This window comes from Polistes dominula, unplaced genomic scaffold (assembly GCF_049000335.1).
Source record: "Polistes dominula isolate Pdom_NZ unplaced genomic scaffold, Pdom_raw_medaka contig_373, whole genome shotgun sequence".
In the NCBI taxonomy this organism is placed as follows: Eukaryota; Metazoa; Arthropoda; class Insecta; order Hymenoptera; family Vespidae; genus Polistes; species Polistes dominula.
Genome location: NW_028300899.1, coordinates 2,278,624 through 2,303,496, shown reverse-complemented (window position 1 = coordinate 2,303,496; position 24,873 = coordinate 2,278,624). Strand labels below are relative to the sequence as shown.

The following is a 24,873-nucleotide window of genomic DNA, read 5'->3' as shown; positions in this document are numbered from 1 at the left end:
AATAATTGTATTAGCCATACTTGAAGTGATAAAGTAATACTTTTAGGATAGACTGTACGGGTTTTCTTTATCAGGATCGATAATATCAAAGCTCGTCGTCTTGTTTCTCTTGGTTATCATCATCCTCTTAAGTTAGCATGCTTCGAAATAGATAAGCCAAGCATCTCGACTTTTTGCACACTGCAACGCCCTTCATTTACTAAGTGCTTTTGCTCTTAAATCGACTTTAATACATTCGACCCTTCTTCCTTTACTTCTTTCTCTTTTTTAACAACTATTTTTATTCTTTTTGAAAACTTTGTTTCATTCAACTATTCTTTTCTTTTCTTATTTTCTTCTTCTTTTTTCGTTTTTTTTTTTCTTTCTTATTTCGAGACTCGATACGATATTTCATTCACGAACTGTAGCAGCAAATCTCACGATCGACCTTTTCGTCCGTTTCAAACGTGATCGGAAGTACTCAACAACACATGAATACGTAATACATATACCTGTATACTAGCACATGTATATACATATATATATATATATGTATGTATTTACTTACGAAAATCGATTTCATCGATAGAGAGTGAGGAAGAGAGCAATAACGAGCAACGAAGTTCACCCTTATAAATTAGCTAATGGATGCTCATTAAAATTTATATATTGATATTCAATGATTCTATTCGCCAAGGAATCCGTTTCTCTTAAAAAAATATATTTCTTCATTTTATTTTATATATATATATATATATATTTTTATTTTTTTTTATTTTCGTTAGTCCCACATTTTTATCCAATTTTATATATATATAGGTACATGTATAGATATGTTTCCCTTTTTGGTTCATGAAATATTATCATTAGCTTAAATCTGCCTATGAGAGAGATTATGAGCGTGACCTAAATCATATATTCATACATAGGTACACACAAAGCCACTTTCAATATTGTAAACCTAAACTGATGAATTATGAAAATGACTTCAATTATATCATACGTAAAGCAGGTAATTTATGATAAATGATCTTGATTAATTTTATTCAATTTTATTCTTCAATTATTTTTATATTCACAATGACATAAATCATAAATATTTATTTCAAATTAAATTTATTATTTTAAATTTATTATACACGATGTTCTAATTTATAAAAAAAAAAAATCACTTTCAATCATTTCAATCATATTTTAATCATTTTCATCTTCATCATTTTCTTTTTTTTTTTTTTTTTAACAAAAAGAAATTGTTGCTTCTTGAGATTTTTCTCGAGAGGTTAAATTATTTCTGTTAAGAACTAGAACGTGATCGATGAGATTTCTCTTGATGCTTCTAATAGAGAATGTTAAGATAGAAACTTTCGTGACGTTTCTTCCTTTCCTATCTGATAATGGATAACACGAATTTCCTTTCCGTAGAATATTGTAAAATGTATTATGAGAATAGAGAAAAACAGATGTAATATGAAATCGAACTAAATAATTCCAACCATGCAAATATCTTCTCGATGCTTTGCATAATGATTGATTATCGATCTGATTATATATATATATATATATATATATATATATATATATAAGTATTCAGATTCCTATATTAATGATTTTCTTCCATTCGATTGCGTATGGAGGGTTGCCTATATTTAAGGGGCGCAATAACAAAAATTTTTCACGCATACATATGAACGTATATATATATATATATATATATATATATATATATATATATGTTTATATGTATATATGTACCTTTATATATGCATATGCATTAAGACCATTTGGAGCTATATTTTTTGAAGGACAAGTAAGAAGGACCTCATTTCTGATATCGACCTGATTCTCTTCAGAACGAGAAGAGAGGACTGAAATATTCATGAACCATCCGTTTCGAGTTCCTTTTCTGCATCACCGAGCATAGAAGCCGTTCGACAAGATTTCTAATGATCCCGAAAATGCTGCCTGCATAAAATCCCAATGAGCTTTTCGCGAACTCCTTCTTTAGGTTCCCCACTGACTCCTTTCCCTTGTTTCGTTTCGTTTATTTCTTACTTTCCTTTCTTCTTTCCTATTTAGTCTCATAAATAAATTTTCTGTCTCGAGAAATCCCCAGGAAAATTTATAAACTCCCAACAAATTAATTTAATTAAGATCAATGTCTAACCATGGTTTTTTTCCTCTATAAAAAAAAAAAGAACAATATACGCGAATTGTATAAATAAAATTAAGGAAGACAGGATAATGAACCTAAAACATTCACTTCTGATAATTTAAAAATGACAAATAAATGTAATTGTTCATATAATTCATACGAAGATTTGAAGAGCAATGAATTTATATTAAATTGAATTACTTTCAATAAAAAACAAAATGTTGATATCAAATTTACAAATAAAAATATAACCAATCAACGTTGATCTTAAATTTAATACAACAGCTTATGTGAAATTTAGATCGGATAATTTTCATTTCAATTTTTTCGATGGAATATCGTTTAAAATTTGAATAATCCAACGTCGCTATTTATGCGAAAAAAAAAAACATTTTACTTTAAAGTAACTTAAATATACAAAAAAAAAAAAATAAATAAAAACACAAAAAAAAAAGAGAGACAAAAAGTAAAATAAAAAAGGGAAAACAATTTTTCGTTCCCAATGCATAATTTAAAAGTTATTTCAATATTGGTCCCCGTTAGACTACCTGCCACCACAGTGAAACGTGTAAAAGGAAACACGTAGGAAAAAATAAAAAATAAGCATGCAATGTTGCATTCGAATTAGGTAGCTCCTTTCTTTTTTTCATTTTGTCGATGTCAATATGTATTTTTAAAAAGTACACGTACGAAACGTTCCGCAAAGATAAATTACACAACGCGAGAAATCTTTTCAAAAGTGACGACAACAAATACCCATGATTCGTCCTCGTAAATTCATTTCATTCGTTTTTTCTTTTTTTTTAATATTTTTTTTATTTATACCACGAGAACGGGGGGTGTCGCTAATATCGAAAATGTAGGTCACTCGTAACACTTTTCTCGATTATTTCTATCAACGTTTTTATTCGTTCACACCGTCGCGATCGATCGTTCATTTTGTTTTTCGATTTGTTATTAATTCGGAAAGTCAGCGATTCTCAACCGGAATATCAGATGGGATCGTAAAGGAAATTTACGTTTGATGCCAACAACCATAACGCTTCTCTTTTATGTACTTTCTTCATAAAATATACACGCATACACACACACACACACACATTCACACATAGATAAATAATTCCCTTTAATGTACCCGCAAAACTACTCCCCTATTCCATATTAAGTAGAAAATTACGCGAACTTTTGGGAGAACCACACATGCAGAACTATCTAAATGTATACTCGAGTTGACTGTTCTACAAAAAGAGAATAAGCCAGCTTAACCATAATTATCGAACTATGTAATTCCTTGGTGTATTCGTGAAATTTACAAGTTAATTGTTGCAGTTAATTCTTACTTTTAAATGATTTTAAAGTTTAACATATATCGAAAGAGAAGAGTATGAGGTATATCCAAAAATTAAAAATAATAAGAAAATTCGGACGCCTGTATTAATGATTTCCCTCTATACACGTAACTGTGAAGTTGTCGGAAATATTTAATTTTACAATTAGTGACCGAGATTTTTGTTTTTTTTTTTTTTTTCAACAATTTTCGTTTATATTGTGATTAATACGACATCTTATGGTTAACGTTAAATTTACTGTCAAGTTGAATAAGCATTCAAGAAGAGAGCATCATAAATCATGCATCTAACTAAGACAAATGTTAGGGAAACCCCGTCAGGATCTTCTAATTTGTTCTGATAAAGTACTTCAGCAACGTTGATCCCAAATACGCTTCGTTATAATCCTACAAACGATATCCTTTAACTTTTCCTCTTTCTTCTTTGCATTCTACAAAAGCTCGAAATGACAAAACTATGCTCTCATAAGTTCGCTCGTTTTTCTTTTCTCAATTTCACACGGACCCGTGAGTAGTACATCAACGAAATGATAAAGTTGATTAAAATTATCATCTTCTTCTCTTATATCCTGTATCTTCTTTTCCCTCTTATTCGCGGAACAAAAGACAAATTTTATCTCATTATCATTTTTTTCAAGTTAAATCGTTATGACGAATTTTTTATCTTGTTCTCCTAATTTTTCTTTCTCTTTCTTTTTTTCTTTCTTTATTTTTCTCGTTAAGGTGAAATTTAAGTTTCATATAACAAAAAATTTGGTATTACCATTTATATGCTTCATTTATTTCGTCTAATATTTATTTTATTCTTCATTAGGTTAGAATAAAAATTATAAGCAAATTGTTATCAACATTTTTCATCGATTTTGTATAAGCTTTTTACTCTTTTAATTATTCAACTTAATCTTCCGTATCTCATTTTAGATTGTAATGATAATAAATTCTTTAGAAAATGAAGAAAGATATTTTACCTTGACTAAGATTGTTCTATTAATTAACAAGAACGTAGGAGAGATTAATTTGAGAAGCTTAAGTTTAAAACAAATACATTAATATTCATAACACACAGTGAAATCTATGAATCGTTGAAATCGGATATTCGTCAGTATCAGATATCAGACCATTGAAGAACAATCTTTGGCAGCTGTAGAAGCACGTAGAGTTGAGAAACAACGTCGACCGATCCGAATCGATGTTCGAATCAAAACTTAATTGATACGCGTGTTCTGCAAGCCGGATCCAATCGAGTTCGTTCCTGTGGTTGAACGTAAATTGAATTTCTCTGGATATCGATATTACTCAAAAGCAATATTCCCTATTCAAACAAGTTCATTATTTTATGGTAAATTTTTGAATTTTCCTTTTTTTGCGACTACCTATTTATTTAATATTATTACTTAAATTGTGAAAGATCAATATTGCATATCAGAATACGTGTAATTTCTAGCAAAGTCATTAATAAATTTACTGATCCATCATAAAATGTACAATATAAAAACTTCGTTTTATATTATAGCTAACCAACCTTCCATATAAGTAGATCTATAAAAAAATATAGTACCCTTGATTATATGCAACCCTCTATTCAAATGTTACCTCGAAGAAGTACTACTATACACAGGTATTGAAATATCTTATAGAATAAAAAACATAAACATTTAAATAAAATCTAGTTTTGATGTTCAAACTTTAGGATATATAATTAAATCATTATTCTATTAAATTATAAATTGGAAAATTATTATGCCCCTGACGATGAGCAATTCGTATACCACTTCTGTATACCGAGAACTCCTTAACAGGGGTGCTTAAATTGCATCGTAATTTATCTTAAGGAAACATTGGAGGTATAAAATCAAGCACAATACAAGTAATAATAAGAAACTTTTCTAACACAAATCTACAAGAAGCTGCTGCTACTGCTGCTGCTGCTGCTGCTGCTGCTGCTGCCGTTGTTCGCATGTTAACGGGTAACTTTATTATTAAATTATCATAGCTTTCACGAGAAAAAGAGAGAGAGAGAGAAAGAGAGAGGGAGGGTAAGATCCTCTTACCTAAATCATTAGAACACCGTTCGTATTTTCACGCAAAGCTTTGCTTTGTAAGTACTATTTCACATGCAAACAATCCTGTTCTCTCTTTGATTTGCATTGTCGATTGAAAATTTGATAGTCCTTCACGAATATGGGAAACATCCGACGAATCTAGAATTGCAAATTTTTAGAAAAAAAATTATTACGCGAATGAATAAGATTGATTATGACTTTAAATTATGATAGAAAAAAAAATATATACGAAGAATGAAAGTAACTTTAAAATGAAATGCTAACGGTGAAAGGTACTATGTCCCTTAAGAAATCGATATTTCGTTTGAAAGTTCACGAAATGGAACATATTATATCGTTGAATTCTACAGGATGTCGTAAAATTTATCACGTTAGTTCAAATAATTTTATTGAAATTTGTATTTATGTACTATTTTAAATTAATGAATCAAATTCCTATTTATTTAACACGGTTTGATTATTGTCTCATTTATATTGTTCACTCGACAAATGAAATGATTAATTTTATAGCATCCTATATAGAGGTACACTTGAATCGAAGGTAAAGCAAAATAAATAATACGATGTCCCTGATAATAATAGCAAACGGGTGTAGAAAAATCACAACCCCTGACACAGATTATAACTTTTCTTACTCGATGCTTAAAATGACAATCAATATGAGTCATTAACATTGTTATTTTTCTTTTTATAATATCAAATTACGAACGTGAAAATAATTTGTTTTAATTTATCAATATCGTAAGGACGATAAACTTTGATGACTTCTGATTAAACGATAATTTAAAATTGCAACATTGTAGAAATGTATGAATAATTTTGAAAATGATGCGATTGTTCTGAATTTAATTTTTTAACGAATTTGTTTGGCAATTTCGTAGGTTATCAGCTATTGCACTCCGCCCATCAAACGGCGAACAACTTCCTCAAACATCGGCATACTTGACACGGGTCTTTGCATGCTTGCGTGTATCTACGTAACCTCGATAAAGTGTCCCTTGAAAATAGCATTGCAGGGTTGACTAGTCTACCTTTCCTTCAACTTAGTTGATCTGCATTTACATGTATATATCTCCTTCGATATGAAATAAGATTGAGACATATATATGTAGGTGTGTGTGTGTGTGTGTTTGCATATGTATTTCTAGTACTCCCAAATATGACATTCCACGTTACTTATGTGACACGTATGACTTTTTCCAGTTGGTTATAAAAGTTAGAGATAAGTATATAAAGATAAACTTTTTTATCTTTTACGTCTATCCGATAGTTTTCGAAAAAGTGTTCAAAGTGACACGAAAATCGTAAAGTCGCGGGAATCAACGAGTATTAGAATAAAATAGTAAAATAAAAAGAAAATATAATAAATAGTTGAAAAGAGAGAGAGAGAGAGAGTAATATTCAATATATTATAATAATAAGAAACAATAAATCGATTTTATATTTCACGATAAACGTTATCCTAAAATATTTATTCGAGTTAGCAACATCTTGAAAAACTTTATTGACTAACTTTCGAGAATTTCTCTTTCCCCATAGTGAATTGAAAAGTTAAATATTGCTCGACTTTCAAATAGAGTATGTTTTCCCATAGATATATATATATATATATATATATGTATCTGTGATAAAAAGGAATTAAAAACTTTCATTGAGAAACGGGATATACGCACATTTGCGTTTACGAGTTAGCATAAATTTTCTATTGAAGTAGGACATAAAAAAAAAAAAAAGAAAGAAAGAAAGGAAGAAAATATAAGACAAATAAAGAATGAGAAAAAGAAAAAGTAAAGAGGAAAATAGTAGAATGATTTATACGAAAAGCTAACAGATGGAGAAAATTCTGATAAGCTTAACCAATAAAAAAAACAAACCCCTAAAAACTTATGCGTATGAAACTTCGTTTTATTTATTATTCCCTCTGAGCACAATTTCGTATTTTCTAATTTATATTCCCTTTCAAAAAAAAAAAAAAAGGATGCTATAACCGAACTCGCGAGCAACTTCTACAATGTTATTCTCGATTTATTGATTTTTTTATAATACCAAAAAAGAATCTGACATATATGCATAATACAGCACGTCAAAGTAGATTTCTATAATTGAATTTTGAAATCGGATGCCATGCGAAGTTATTACATGATCGTGAGTTTATTTTTATACAAAAGATATTTTATTAAAACACACACACACACACACACACACATATATATACATACATACACAAATATATGTATAATATTTCATTAATTATCTATCAATCATTTCAATAATATCGCAGTTTAATTTTAAAATTATTTTTATATGAATCGTTTTTAGTTTACATAAGACAAAAGAGATAATAAAAATTGTAGAGAATAAAATCAAGAAGAAAATAAAAGATTCAATTCATTTCATTTTAGTGGTATAATTTAGATCTCTTTAGTTCAATCATATTATATACATATATATATAAAAGAAAGAAAGTAACTAGACAGTTCTTTTTTTGTTCATCGCGTTCAATACCAATAAAGTCTAACTAAACGAGAGACATTAAACGTGAGCCGATGGGATAAAGGAATAAAGAAGATGAAAAGTCCGAATGAGAATAGTTCTGACTGGATTTATCCCGACTAACGGAATAGAAAATTTCAATTTTCATGGGAAAAGACTGCTAAGTAAAATCCAACAAAAAAGAAAGATTTATAATTTAACCGAACAGACATTTTTTTTTTTTTTTGCGTCGTTTAACAATATTTATAATCAATCTCAATGAATTATAGTCGTTTATTTTAAAAGTAATTCAAACGAAAAATTGTCCATTAGTTATTTGAAGAAAACTAAATTTATCATTTTTAAGGGTAATTAAGCACAGTCGATTAATCATCTGAAATGAAAATAATCGATCAATATTATTGAATAACAAAAGTCAACTATTAATCATTAAATATCAATTTTATTTTCAATGAACAATTTCTTAATCTTTCTCGTGTTAAACTCAAAACTTTTCAACCCACCCATATATATATATATATATATATTATCTTTCATTACTTTTTATTTTATTTCAATTAAATTATTTATAAAAGATTTATTTTCTAGCTAACATGAAAAACGAATTAGTATATATTAGAATGCACGTGAAACTCTTCCCTTCGTTTTGTTGGAAATGGTTGAATGTTGGGTATTACTGCTTGCATAGTGTATGGTCCTAATGAAGCCCTTGTTAGTCATTAAAATGATTCCTCCCTGGTCATAGGCAACCCTCCTTACACGCGTCGTATATAGAACGAAGTCTATAATATCACAGACGCATAAATTTCATTTCAATTCATTACAAACCACTGCAAAATAAACATCAACGAAAATAAAAACATGAAGGAGTTTAAGTTTGTTTTAATAGTGTAAAAAGTGTAGAAAAATTTATTCCTAAGAGATAACTAAAAAAAAAAAAGGTAAATTTGTTTGTTAATAAGGAGGAACGATTTGCGATAGAAATTGTACTTTTTCCACAAGAATAAACGTTAAATACAGCGAGTAGAAAGAAATAATAATACAAGTAGTGGTAAAAACAGCAATTGTGTACATAAGAGAGACACGTTTGACTCTCTCGACCACTGATATTGCGTGCTACTCAGAGAACATATCTACATTTGCTACATATGTGTTTGTGAGTGTGTGTGTGTGTGTGTGTATGTGTATAAGTACGTCTACGTATATGTATCGGAGTATTCAAAGTTTATCCATGTTCCTTGCATTGTTCTCTTGAGAATGGCCGCTATGCATAAAGTGCGTACTAACGAACACGACTATAACCCAGATAATACGCATATAATATATATATATATATATATACAGCACAATTTTAATCAAAGTAGAGAAAACAACATAAACGTTGGCAATACGACTTTTTTCCCATTATTCTAACAAACGAGTTTATTGTATCACTAACATGTTATTTCATTTTGATGATAATCCTCTACTATAGATTTTACTAGATACTAACTTTAACTAACGTACAAAAAAAAAAATGTTCTTTCATAGAAATATAAATGGATGCTGCTTCGTCTAACTCGATCATTTTATTTGTAATTTTATACAAAACTATCTAAATTTTACTTTGACTTTTTTTTTTATTAATATCAATATTTATGATAGGATAATAAAAAGAAAATATCGAAAAAGTAGAAAATTTCTTTTAAATTTGTATGTCTATTGATCGATCAAATTTTGAAACAGGAGAATGATTTTCAAAAGGTAATATATATATATATAGAAGGTGTCTTGATTGAAATAGTTAATTAAAAATTGAGCAGTCGTATATCGCATTAATGCGTTAAAAAATCAAGAAAAAGAAAAATAAAGAAAAAGGAGTGAGAAATGTGGAGGACGAGTTTATATTAGTGCAACAGCAAGTGCAGTGGTCTCGAATCGACCTAGTTCAACCTTGTAGATTTACAAAACTACCTAGAGGTATAAATAAATGAGTACCGTGCATTACAAGTACCGACAAATAAAAAGCAGCTCCTTCTCTCTCTCTCTCTCTTTTACTCTCTTCAATTGGTTTTGCACACTACTTTTTATTTTTATTCGAGTCAGGTGTTAATTCTATTCGCAGTCGTTTCTCAAATTGCATTATTATTTTTTATCTCAATTCAAAAGGATGTAAATCATAAATACACAAATGTGTATTGTGATTTGTGGTGCATAAAGTCATTATTAAATTATTAATATAACATTTAAAAAATCGATAAATACTATAACCACGTGAGATAACAGTCAACCCATCATACACTATTGTCTATTAGAAAATTCATAATTTAAGCATAAAAAATAATTAAACTACACATTTAAACCCGGACCAATTTCGTACGATACAAATTTTCAAAATAAAAAGAATAATATCCTGTTAAAAAAAAAAAAAAAAAAAAAATGTTAATTAAAATTTGTAATACTTAAAGAAGAGATAAAGGTTCAGAACTATCTCTTCCAAGGCTACAAAATGAAGATTCTCCTTGGTTTTCTTCCCCCTTCCTCTTTTTTTTTTTGTTTTTATTTATTTTATAGACGTCGTAGACCGAAACGAATCAAAACAGTATATCTCGATTGATCTGGAAAAACGCAGGAACTATTTCCTGTCACGTAAGAAGTCAGATGGAAACCCATGAAAAGTTGTGTAAGTCCAAGTGATAGGGTATCATCGGTCTGAGTGGAAGGATGATAAGAGAACTACTGCTGTTCCTTCTCGTTGAAAACTAAGAGGATCTTCTTTCTCTCTTATACCAAAGTCCAAAAGAGAGCACTTTGTGTCTCCTTTATCTAACGTCGCTTTGCTAGACATTGCACGAGCGCATCGCATTGCATTCACCTTCTCAAAGCATCTCTCTACTTTGCTGTATGGTTCTGCTTTTCTTTTTTCCTCCTTTCTTCTTCTTTTTCTTTTTCTTTTTTTTTTTCTTCTTCCTTTTCCTTATATTTTTTCGACCCGAATCTTCCAAGAAACCCCAACTTCGAGCTTACCTTTTTACCACACAACTAACACAAGAGCAAGTAGTAGCCCTTTTCATCAACGATACTGCTAATAAAAAGAACAAAAGAGAAAGAGAGAGAGAGAGAGAGAGAGAGAAAAGAGAGAACATTGGGATAAACTCGATTCAATTTTATGCCAACTACGTCAGAGTTTTATTGTACACGTATATATATATATATATATATATATATATATATATATATATATATATATATATTGTAAGTTTTTTTCTTTTTCTTTTCATTGTAGAATTTATTATTATTTTTTTTCTTTTTTTTTTAATTTAATTTCTAGTATCTTATCTCTAAATGAAAAATGAAAATTCTGCCCAAACTATTTAAATCTAAATAATGTGTAATATATTAAGGAATAAATTAAACATATTTATATTTGTGTATGAGAGATATAACCAAACAAAATAACTTATCTTTTACATACAACAAGTATAAATGTTACATCGTTTTATTTCAAAATTAATTACACGATTAAAAATAAAATCATCATATCATCCTTAGAAAAAAAAAAAAAAAAAAAAAAACATCCTATATGCAAATTATTTTCAATTTAAATAAATAATAAATACGAGAGAAGGGAGAATATATATAAAAAAAAAAAAGGTAAAACACAAAAATGACTCATACCAGGAATATTTTTTCCAATAGATAAATTTTCTTTTATCTATTTCTCTTATCTCTGTTATCATCATCAACAACATAAATGCATTATTGTTATCACACAAATATTAATGGGAAAAAATAAAAACAGATAGAAAGAGAGAGAGAGAGAGAAAGAGAGAGAGGATGATATATCGAGAAGAAGATCGAAATAATAGATTATTTCTCGTCTATAGAAGTAGAGTCATGTAATAAAGGACAGAAAAGAAAGGAACATTTTGTAATCTCTTGATGTGTATAAAACATGCAACACGATAAATTTTTTTTCGTAAGCAAATGAAAAGAGAAATTAGAGATTGCGTGAGTAGTTGTCCTAACAAAAAGAAACATCGATGAGAAAAACATTCAGAGTTGAGTAATATTTGTATCATTTATATTTCCAATAATTGATTTTATTTTTAAATATTTACTTCTATAAATAAAATATAATAAAGTTTCTTTTCAAAAAGGCATACTTTTGTGAAAAAAAAAAAAAACAAAAAAAATAATAATAAATAAAATATTTTATTAACTGTTTACAATGAACAATTATTTAGCTTTGGAAACAACGTTGAGAGACAAGCATACAGCTGCAAATGTAACTTTAATTAATATAGGCTAGCAAGCTTCGAAACTGAAGACTTTGGTATCTGACAATTCCGACATGTTGGAGAAATGAAGGTAGAGGGAGAGAGAGACAGAGAGATAGAGGTAGAATAGATAGGACTATTGTAGTGTCCTTTGACATCCTCTGTTGATCCAACCAGGAGTAAGACGTGGCTTGACTGTGAATCTAATGCCTATCTAATGCAAGTCCAATTTAGTCCTTTTGATCAAATCATTATTACTCTAATACCTTTAAGTATATATATACACCTATGTCTTTTATAATTCTAATAGATTTAGAAATACTTTATTATAATAATTTTCCTATTTTCTTTATAGAGAAATTCTGTTTGTTATTTTACGTGCAAGTTTCTAATTGAATTAATTTTGACATAAAAAAAAAAAAAAGGAAAAAAAAAGAAAAATCCTATAACTTATTTAATAATTCTAATCGTTTGAAAAATTGATTTTAATGATCTTTCTAACGAAATTAATTAAATTAAAAGAAAATAAATATATATTATTGCTTATTTTATTTTCATATTTCTTTAGAATTTTTCTTTAACTTCGATTCGATCCTCACGTTTAAGGGGACCTTCTACTCTGAGCACCTAAAAAATTAATAAAATTTATTATCGGCCCATTAATAAAATTTATTATCGGCCCATTACTGGCATTTATTATCGGCCCATTACCGGCATTTATTATCGGCCCATTACCGGCATTTATTATCGGCCCATTACCGGCATTTATTATCGGCCCATTACCGGCATTTATTATCGGCCCATTACCGGCATTTATTATCGGCCCATTACCGGCATTTATTATCGGCCCATTACCGGCATTTATTATCGGCCCATTACCGGCATTTATTATCGGCCCATTACCGGCATTTATTATCGGCCCATTACCGGCATTTATTATCGGCCCATTACCGGCATTTATTATCGGCCCATTACCGGCATTTATTATCGGCCCATTACCGGCATTTATTATCGGCCCATTACCGGCATTTATTATCGGCCCATTACCGGCATTTATTATCGGCCCATTACCGGCATTTATTATCGGCCCATTACCGGCATTTATTATCGGCCCATTACCGGCATTTATTATCGGCCCATTACCGGCATTTATTATCGGCCCATTACCGGCATTTATTATCGGCCCATTACCGGCATTTATTATCGGCCCATTACCGGCATTTATTATCGGCCCATTACCGGCATTTATTATCGGCCCATTACCGGCATTTATTATCGGCCCATTACCGGCATTTATTATCGGCCCATTACCGGCATTTATTATCGGCCCATTACCGGCATTTATTATCGGCCCATTACCGGCATTTATTATCGGCCCATTACCGGCATTTATTATCGGCCCATTACCGGCATTTATTATCGGCCCATTACCGGCATTTATTATCGGCCCATTACCGGCATTTATTATCGGCCCATTACCGGCATTTATTATCGGCCCATTACTGGCATTTATTATCGGCCCATTACCGGCATTTATTATCGGCCCATTAATGGTAGTTGATCATTGGCCGATTAATGGGCCCAGCAATGGGCCACGTTTTATTCAAATTATTAGCCCATTAACATCATCATAATTTAATAATCTATATATCATCATCTTCAGACAGTTATATATTTCTCTATGTCTGATCCCCCGAAAAATATACCTGACAATACGAAGGATTATACAGATTACAATAAAAAAAACTGCTTGAATAAACAATGAAAGAGAAAGGGATTGAACAAGATAAGAGTCGTCCGTGCGCGCCGAACGCTCAGGAAAGCGGTCCGAGGTAGTTACGTTCAGGCACCAAAAATGTAGTTAGAGACATCGGATCTTTTTGAAATTTTAACACAATATTTCTACATATATATACATTCGAAAAATGATAAAAAAAAAAAATAAATTTTTTTAAATTGCAGAGTAGAAGGTCCCCTTAAAAGTATATTTTCTAAGCATGAACTTTTGAACAACAACAAAAGTAAATAAACTTCGATTTTCTAACATAAACTTGAGGGTGTTCATTTTTCATTTTATTGCCACTCCGTTTAGAAAAAAAAAAAAAAAAAAAGAACAGAATAAAATAGGGAATGAAGGAGGTATAAAGGAAAAAATGTTAGAGTAGTAAGATACGTTGATAAAATGAACGGTGGTACCGATCGATCTTCTATCAAGATGATTGATCGTATATACGACAAAAATGTCTAAGTTCTCTAGCTCATCGTAAAATACTTGTATCTCTTATCCTATTCGTCCTTCAAACTTCGAATCGCTATTCGAAAAATATATTTCGCTTACTTGAAGAACGTTGAAAAGTTACGAAAAGTTAGAATGGAAAAGACATGAAAAGGTTTTGCGGTAAGGAAGAAGAAATAGAACGTTAGCAGTCCCTTGCAAGAATCCTAGGGATTTCTTTTGAATGTTCAAGGAAAGCTGTCTTGACGAGAAGAAAAATTAAAGTAACGATAGAAAATCTTTAAAAAGATCTTAGATTATATTAATCTCTTTTACAAATTTCTATAAGTAAAGATTTTCAATTATGAACAAATAAACAAATTCTAACAAGTTGGACTAAAGGTTTAAAGTTAAATGTTTTATTAAAGAAAAGAAAAATTTGTAATTTTAATTTGATGATTATATATATATATATATATATATATATATATATCAATAAAAAATAATATAAATAATACAAATATAAAATTAATTTAATAATTTAATGTATTTATGACTTATACTACTTCCAAGTAGTAGAAATTGTCGATATATGGTCAGACACTTTTACACGATTAATTTAGTAAAATAAATCCGTAATAAAAACTAAGGAACAAAATCTATATTATAATTTCCATACTTATTTTACACACATAAAAACAATATTATAATATTAATAATAATAATAATAATAATTAAAACCTAATACTACATATAAACAAATTAAATAAACAGTACAACTCCAAATAATAGAAAGTATCACAGTGTATGATTAGACTACAAAATTATTCCCCAAACTTTAATAATAAATGTAAAAACGTATAATATTAGATTTCAAACGTGCCTTATCATGAATCTCTCGGAGTTCATAACTTGAATCACCCTCTTCAGCGTGTTTTGCCAACGATCGATCGTATATTTCGTAATGTGTCGACTCGAAATGATTCAACACGCGAAAACCCAGCTAAGCTGAGATTTTCGTTTAAGTAGTTCCTCGTAGATTTAGAAAGCCTTGGCTAAGAGAATGATGAATCGTTAATAAAACTTCATTTCGCTAAAGGATCCTTTCTTTTCACGAGCCTTATCAAATAAATACTTCTTTTAATGGAATTAAATTGAATACACGGATAAAAATACCTATTATACTTACAATTTTATTAAATTTTATTCAATGCTAATGTGAATTATATTTTATATTTATTATACATAAATAAATAAAAAAAGATCATTATAAAAGTTTATTAACATTTACTTAACTTCCTTAGTATAATCTGACCATTGATAGACATTTATTACTTAAGCCTAAATTACCACAATCTCATAAGTTAGCAAGCTACAATTTAACTGAAAATACGTGTTCGAATAAAGTTTTATCCCTATATTACCACTATCCTTCCTCTTTCTCTATCTCTCTCTTTCGTAAATCCAGTTGGAGAACTCAGATGCATCAGGATCTTCTCTCAGATTCTCCTAGAAGGCAACATAAGTTTCACACGCGACTTATGTTAGTATAATACATAGAAACTTCAAGCTCGTCAGAAAGTTGTTGCGTTTCGTTCTTGCGAGACACGAGATATATACCTCTACCAATACCTATACTTATAGTCATCTACCAATCAGTAAATATATATGTATATACATATAACATGTATATATGTGCATATACATGTACAATCTCAACGTTCACGTTTATTCTCGTTAGCTGCTACCGACTTAATGACTCTTTCGAAAATTTCCTTTCCTTTTTCACCCATTCTCGAGAAAGTAAGAAGAAAAGGAGAAAGAAAGAAAAAGTAAGTGCAACCTCCACAGACGAGTTGTTCGAATTAATTAAACAGAATTAATTGGAGCCTCGTGAAGTTTCCTGAAATGAAGTTTTCCTTCTCTTAGGAGATTCGATTCGATCCGTTAACAAACCAAGCATCGAGTTGAGTCTTCACGTTAAAGCGTCGTTCAAGTGGAGCATAGCCCTTAAAAAACAAACAAAAAGAAAAATAAATAAAATAAAATAAAATAAATAAAAAAAAAAACGAACTAGAGGGAGGAGAATAAAATAACAAAAAAAAAAAGGTCAGTCGTACTTTGTACAAAAGCATGAAAGCTTTTCAAAGGATTTTCAAGCTCGCTTTTAACATTCTTTCTATCTTCCTTTTAACAGTAATCTGCATAGCTATACAAAATGTATTATTTTTCGTTAAATAAACTTCTTTTATTTGTTTTTTATTTTTATTAATTAATTTCTTCGTAATAATCGAGCTTTGAAAAAAATTCACATTATCTTCAACGATAGTATTAGAATGATTAATATCGGGATCATAATGTATGAACATTATTCCATGAAATAACATCATGATCGTAAACATTATCGACAAAATGAACAGCGAACAACAACGTGAAGGATATTAAACAGAATCAACAACACGATTACCATTATCCATCAATTTAAACCTAATTATCATATCGAACATCGCATATATTCGCATAGACAATATAATAGACATACTAAGGAATAACTATATATTGAAACGATGAATAGACATTTCATTTTCAGAAGAAGAAATCTAGCACAATTGGAATGTACATGACCCATAAGCTAAGTGAACGAGACTAAAGTGAAACGAGCACGGTTCACTTCGATCAACTTCAACGTTTGCATTTCACTGACGAGGAATAATAGAGGAACACACAAAGTCTCCCTATAAGATAGGTTTTTTTTTTTTTCGTTAAAAGCTATGTACGTATGTATGTGTACATAGTAGTAAATGTATGTTTTGAAACGACACGAAAAGAGGGCTGGTCTTTTCTTTTAAAAGAAAGGAAGACGATCACGTTCTTCTAACTACAAGGAAACGAGAGGGAAGATTAATGTCCTTCTAGTTCGTCGAAAAACTGGGAGAGATGGAAGAGGAGAGGGTGGAAAATAAGAGGCAAACGAGTAGGGTAGTACGTCGTGCCGATGCAAATGTGTTAGCGTAATTGCAATTTACATGTTTATAAAGCTCGTTTGCATGTGACTTGACTCTCTCCCTCTCTTGCCCCTCTTCTATTTCCCACCCCCTCTCTCTCTCTCTCTGTCTCTCTCTCTCTATTTCTTCGTTGGCTCCTACTTCCTTCATCTTCGTTTTTTTTTTCTTCATCGTCTTTTCAACGGAAGTTCATAACACGAGCTCACGCTATGACGTCGACCATACTCCGTCATAATTAAATCTAAAAATAGAAGGGATGTGTAAAGGTAATGCGAAAAATGCCGATAAATTGGATGGTCGAAAGAATAAGTTGATGAGATTTTCATTGACACGTACTATCAGTGTTTCCTCTTTCTCATTTTTATTTTTGCACGAAAGAATAGGAATCCTTTGTAAAACGGTGACTTGATAAAAAGAGACTTTTTGTAAAAATGACTTTGTAAAAGGAGACTTTGTTTGATACAAAAAAATTGTGATGTCATCGAGACTTGATTGATAAAAAAAAAAAAACAAAAAAAAAAAAAAAAAAGAATAGAATTGTATCCACTTCGAACTCGATTTAATGTAATTGATTTTTCTTTGCTTGATTTTAGGTGGAGGATGCTGTTAACGAATTAGAGGGTATAGATCTAACGGATCCGGATTTGCATAAGGCAGCAACAAAAATCCAAGCGAGCTTCCGAGGTCACAAGGTTCGCCAGGAGGTGTCCGTGGCTCCTAACACCGAAGGCGAGGATAAGAAATAAGATGGCGGCCGGGTGTGTCGGCCATCTTGGGAAGAGGACCGAAAGTGATTTTTTTAAATTATATTCCCAAGGAGCGACGAGGGAGTCTGGTAGTTCCTCGAGAAAATAAAAAAAAAAAGAGAAAAAAGACGAAGAAATAATAGATAAGGAAGAGGATGAAAAAAAAAAAAGTACCAGAAGGATAAGAAGAAGAGAAAGTAAAAGTAGAAAGGGGGAAAAATACCAAATTACAAGATCTCTTTCTTCAAACGAAACGAGGACGACAAATTGACCGAATCATTACGCGAATGTCGAATTAATTTTACTTTCGTATTCCTTATTTTTCCTCTATCTCTTTTTTTTTTGTTCTTTTTTGTTATTCTTTGCTCGCTTTAAAATCGCAAAAGTTCGAAACTTTCAATTTCTTTCCTCGACCGCTCTTCTTTTCTTTCCGAACAAATTTTCTAACTTTACCGCAAAAAAAAAAAAAGATAAGAAAAGAGAAAACTACAAAGAAAAATTCGATTACTCATCGTCGTTGGGGGTGTCTCAATTGATCGAGAAAAATTATTCGAGATAAGAGAAATGGAATAATCAATGATAACAGAGAAAATGTCAAGCTCCTCTTTTTCATATTTATTACCGAAAAGAAAAAGAAAAAAAGTGTCAAAATGAAAGAAAGATAAAAGTAACCAAAAAAAAATGTGTGTGTGTGAGCTTTAAACGTCTATCATTTCTTCCTTCTCCGTCCTCTCTCTTTCTTTCTCTCTCTCTCTCTCTCTCACCCTCTCTCTTAACGATTTAATGCATTATATCAGTGAAGAGCATGAAATACATCATTTGAGAGGGTCATTAAAACTTCGAATGTGATTCAATAAGATCGAATATCAAATCTCTTTCAAGTTTGAACATAAAGAACGAGATCTCTCTATCTACGTCTCTATCTCTCTCCTTCTTGTATATGCCTATATATATATATATAGTTTCAAATAAACCTAAACGTTTCTCTCTCTCTTCCCCTTTATAATATCCCTCCCTTCTACGGCTAGAATCTCTCCAGTGGGCTTAGAGCAAAGCACCGGTATAATTATTGGTAGCGATTCTATTTCGAGCTAGGTTTGCATATATACGCATATATATACATACATAATACATACATACGTACATGTATGCATATATATATAGTAAGCCTAAAGGGATACGTGCGTGCGCACCCAGAAATTTATCACTGCGATCTGTGTACGAGAGATTGTAACCCGGTAATTGATTTACGCTTTGACGTGTGCAATCGTAATGCTCATTAACTCCCACCCTTCCCCTCTGCCCACCTCTCCATTCCAAATTCCTAATTTTTTTAATAGAGAGACTAGATACGAGAGAGAAAGAGATATAGAGATATTCCAAATAAATATTATAATTCAACTTTTCGAAAAAACAAAATGACAGGATGAAGGATAAGGAAAAAAATGATTTAAACGACGTTTGAAAAGCTCATGAAAAAATATTATTATTATTAATATTAATATTATTATTATTATTACTATTATTAATAATATTGTTAGTATGTAAGTGTACATGATAATATTTAAAAAAAAAAAAAAAGTTATAATAATAATAATAATAATTAAAAAATGCAAAACACAATCGGTCCTCGCGTTCCCCGAGCAAAACTCGAGCTTGAACAAATAATTTGAAGTAAATAAATAAATAAATAAATATTTAACTTCTTCGAGAATAACAAATTTTTCGGTCGGTCCAACACCGTATAAGAATTAATTAAACGCGAAACTCGCTGCTCTAAAGTAGCGAGTAACAGTGTATAGCAAATTAGAGTGACGTTTGATAATCCATTTGAAAGTTAATATATACATAATTATATATATATATATATATATATAACGCGTAACAAGCACCTTCATCTGACCACCTGCCTACCTAAAACCCTTCTTTTTTCGATAAACTTATATACTCTCCTTATCGTATATATTATATACGTAACTTATTATTATTATTATTATTATTATTATTATTATTATTATTATTATTATATATTATTATTATTATTATTAAAGAGATAAAACACAATTACAATAATAATAGTAATTAAGAATAACGATCAAATTTAATCAATCACTTTACCAAATTGAATAAAATAAAAATAATAATATTAATAGCAACCTATGGGACGCGTACGTGTAAGACACATTTCAAATTGGTATTTCATTATTTCAAATGATTCATTGGACACCATTAAGATAAATTATTCGACAAATGATTACTCCTTTTTACATTTTTTATTTTCATCGTTCGTAAATAACAAAAATATGAAACGAACAATAATATTCTTTCGTACACGCATGTATAATTGATTATCTACCCTAAGGGGCTCTTTTTTATCGGAATAATTCACACGTTCCTCCGCCAGTTGACGCTGCAAGTAATCGTTAAAATCGATCGCTCGAAATTGGAGATACGCATTTGAACAAAAAAAAAAAAAAGAATATTAAAAGATTCAAACAAACTTGTTGTGTTATTAGAAATCTATTATATTCACAAATACAAATACACGAATAATTCTTCTTAATGGATGTCGTTCGATGTTTTCTATCGACGAAGGAGGAAAGAAAAAAATATTAAATAAAAGAATAATATTTCGAATAGAAATTTGTTTTTTTTTTTTTTTCAAAGCTATAAAACAAACAGTGTGTATTTTTTCTTGTGTAATTCTATGATTTCATTTAGCAAAATATGTTGCAACAAATACGAGCATACATACTCATGCATGTGCATATAACCGTACGTATATTATACATTAACGTACATATTTTATTAAACGCTTATAAATCTCAGCCGGAACTAGATTTAAATCTCATGATCTTAAGCAAAAGAAAAAAAAAAAAAAGAATAAACCACAAGATTTATGTTAACGAACGATCGCAGATCAGACTGCCAAGCAAACGACAAAAAGTCAGTATCATCAAATGTAATTTATTCTAGTCCTATCTTTTATTCCTATTATTTATAGATACCAAAACATGTAAATGATCGAAAAAATGATTGATCAATGTTTTTAGCAGGCCTAAAAACGTTTAACGTTAATTGAAACGAAAAAGACAACAACAACAAAACGCAAGCAGCTTCTTCATTTATCTCTCCGCTCGTTAAAATTATTTTTTTTTTAAATAATAATAATAATAATTAACACACACACACACACACACACACACATACACATACACACGTAACAAAGAAAATGAAGAAGAAAATAAAAAAACGATTCAGCACGTTAGATCATTCTCGATCTTTAAAAACAAGATCGAAGATTAAACTGCGTAATGCACCAAGACACGATTATTTTTTAACAATTGTATATTTAACAATGCATATATATATATATATACATATTCGATAAAGACATATAGCGTGTCCGTGCTTCTATATGTACAGAGAATTTCTTCTCGAAAAAAAAAGTCTATATCTAATTCTCAGAAGAATAAAAATTCACGAAATTATTCACGTGAATTGTATATTTTTCTTTGGGATGGGAACTCTGTATAGAGAATTTATTGTAAAAAAAAAAAATATCTATCATATTTTTCTCTCTCTTTCTCTCTCTCTTTCTCCTTTTTCTATCCTTATGCTATCTTGAAAAAACGTTTTAACCGAACGAGAAACGAACGAAACGTGCTGAATTCGAGATGTTCAAAAGTTAGAATCTAACTTACACACACGCATACCCTTTCTCGTTCTATTCTCTTTTTTTTTTTATTAAGCTTTGATATTTTTTCGTATTTCTTATGATTCTTTTTTTTTTGTTTTTTCGTTAATAAATAGTTAATTAAAGCGCAATGATGTCTCAGCCTTTTTTTTGTTTTTCGAAATGATCGTTCAAACGATAGATAATATGTCTCCGTATTTTAATGAGCGTTTACATGTACGAAATCCCAAAAGTGCGAACATGCGAATAATAGGAATTTTTCCGAAATATGATATATAATAAACGTGACTCGTGACGCTTTATAAAAAAAAAAAAAATAATAAAAAAAATCACATACCGAAAGTATAATGAAAACTTCAATGTTTTCACACGAAGAACTTTAACAATCGTTTATCGAATTTCGAAAATTTGTGACATGAGAGATCGATACGACGATCGAACGAATGTTTTGTCTGAATAAAAACGAAGGAAAGAAGGAATAAGAAAAACAGGAACATTGCGATTATATATAGAACGAGATTAAGTGTAATTTTTCGGCTAATTTAATCGTCCTCATGTGTAGAGCGAGATACACGATATATCTCGAATTTTAAAAACATTTTCGGCTTTCTTAAGAAAAAAAAAAAAATATATAAAATGAAAAAAGAAAAAAAAATACATTCTACACATTCCACGTTATTTATAAATTATTAACAAACTATTGCTTGTGTAAGAAGCTAAAAAACAAAAAAAAACAATGTTTGACGATCGTCGAAGATGTTTGTCATGTTAATTCAATTATTCTAATTAAATATCGGTGAAAATATGCAATTTATCGATGTGAAAACACTTTGTGTGCTTCTTAACTACGATCGGTAAGAAGGTTAGCTTAACATTTTCATAAATTATTAAGATATTTCTCATATATTATAATAATAACAACAATAACGTTAACTTCGCTCTAATAATAAACGCTTCCAATAATAGAGGCATAAAATAACAATTTGAAAAATAACATTAGAGGAGTATTTTCGATTATGTACAGCTTATATTGTTAGATAAGAGAAAAAAAAAAAAAAAAGAACAAACATTTTCGCCGATGCGACGTGACATTACTATCACATTAAAACTAGATTAGCTACGCACAAAACGCTGCATTATACATATACTATGAGGATGTAAGAAGAAAAAACAATTGTAATGTTTAAACGAGCAGTATCGTGTATGTAATCTGTTTGTGTATAAAAAAAAAAAAAATAAATATCTATTAAATGTATTCAAATAATGGCACATTGATCATCGAATTTACGTGTCGAAATTGAACTGCTTATGTACGGAAACATTTGTTTTTGCTTCTTTTTTTCTTTTTTAAATATATCTCTCCTTTTATATTAAAAAAAAATGCATAAATTATCATATAAAAATATATAATATATATGTACGTTCACAAGACTACAGATAGATGGCGCCTCACTAGACTACAAATAGATGACGCTTCGAACACTTGCGAACTATCGATAATACAGTTTTTCATCGAAACGTGTTGATGTTTACATAAATAATATAAATGTGATGCATGTGTAAATCTAATTACATATATAAATTGATGTTTTATAAACCAAAGTAGTTTAAAATGGGTAAAAGATATTACTGTGATTATTGTGAGAGATCATTCAAGGACGATCCCGAATCTAGAAAAAAACATTTATCTAGTTTTCAGCATGCCAAAAACCGAGCTGACCACTATAGCTTTTACAAAGGTATTTAAATATGATTATTGTCAATGTTCAACTTTTTTATGAATACTAGTATCACAGAAAAATAATATCACAATAACCTATAAAACTTTCTTTGTATTAAGTAATGAAACTTGATTCACATTTCTCATGATCTGTTTAACCTTTGTTCACTATGAAAGTGATTGTTTATAGACCCTGAAATAATATTGCAAGAAGAACAAGGAAAAATACCATGCAAAAAGTACATGAGCAGCGGTGACTGCGCTTTTGGACGCAGTTGCAAGTTTTCTCATTACACACCACCAATGATATGGGAACTTCAGCGTATTGGTAATGATAATAGTAAATACTATTAAATATTCTAAAATGCAGAGGTTATATTAATATATATTTCATAACGTAAAGTTGCAGCTAAACAAATGGGAACATCTCAGTTTATACCTGAAGGTGGATGGCCTGATACAGATGAAATAGTTAAAGAATTTTTTGTAGATATCACCAAACCGGAGACCACGAAAGAAATAACTTATCCTATTTGGGAGGTACCATCAGAGTTACTTAATTATCCAAACTTACCACCGTCGTTGTGGCCTCTCAAACCAGAAAGTATAACCGATTCCAATTTTGCACAGTGGTCATAGAAATGTAAATAGTTGACGTACTCCGCTTTAAATACATTGTACATGAATAATAACATATTAGTTTAAGTAAGATAAGTTTAAATGAGTAAGAGGTAAAATTCAATTTCATTATACACGAACAAGAATCATTGCCATTATAATCCTTTTACATAAGTGATTATTAAAAAACAAAATAGAACTAATTATAAATAATTTCCTTATTTGTCTTTTAATTCTGAAAGGAATATTATGTGCAAGCAATGAATTTATATTTTCAAGCATTTACATATATTTTTATCACTTTTTTATTATTTAAAAATAATAATTATAACCCTTCAAAAACTAGTATTTTATTAACAAAAATTATAAACAAAATTCACTTTATAATTGAAAAAATAACTTTAGGAAAATAGATATATATGTATATATACAAATTAAAAAATAATCAAATGATGCGCCATCTTGCGTTATAAGATAAAAGGAGATCGAAAGGAACATCGGGATTGGTCGATAAGTTTGGCGGCCTAGCGTCTATCCCCTCCACCAATAGCCGAGCGAGATCGGGCCGCCGCATAACA

General features: G+C 29.8%; 2 protein-coding genes across 2 annotated transcripts in view; both read left to right on the top strand.

Annotated features, from left to right (window-relative positions):
- The window catches only part of igl (IQ calmodulin-binding domain containing protein igloo), a 60,506-nt gene extending 37,294 nt beyond the window's left edge, over positions 1-23,212 (top strand). The window contains exon 5 of the mRNA XM_015335549.2: positions 18,108-23,212. Coding sequence (XP_015191035.1) covers positions 18,108-18,260 — 153 coding nt within the window. The 3' untranslated portion in view covers positions 18,261-23,212. The remainder of the gene's footprint in view (positions 1-18,107) is intronic.
- A 138-nt stretch (positions 23,213-23,350) lies between these two features.
- Positions 23,351-24,407, top strand: LOC107074276 (zinc finger matrin-type protein 5). The gene is made up of 3 exons (XM_015335536.2): positions 23,351-23,696; positions 23,868-24,005; positions 24,081-24,407. Exons 1-3 carry the CDS (start codon positions 23,570-23,572, stop codon positions 24,314-24,316), a joined length of 501 nt encoding a protein of 166 aa, XP_015191022.1. The 5' UTR covers positions 23,351-23,569; the 3' UTR covers positions 24,317-24,407.
- Positions 24,408-24,873: the final 466 nt, after the last annotated feature.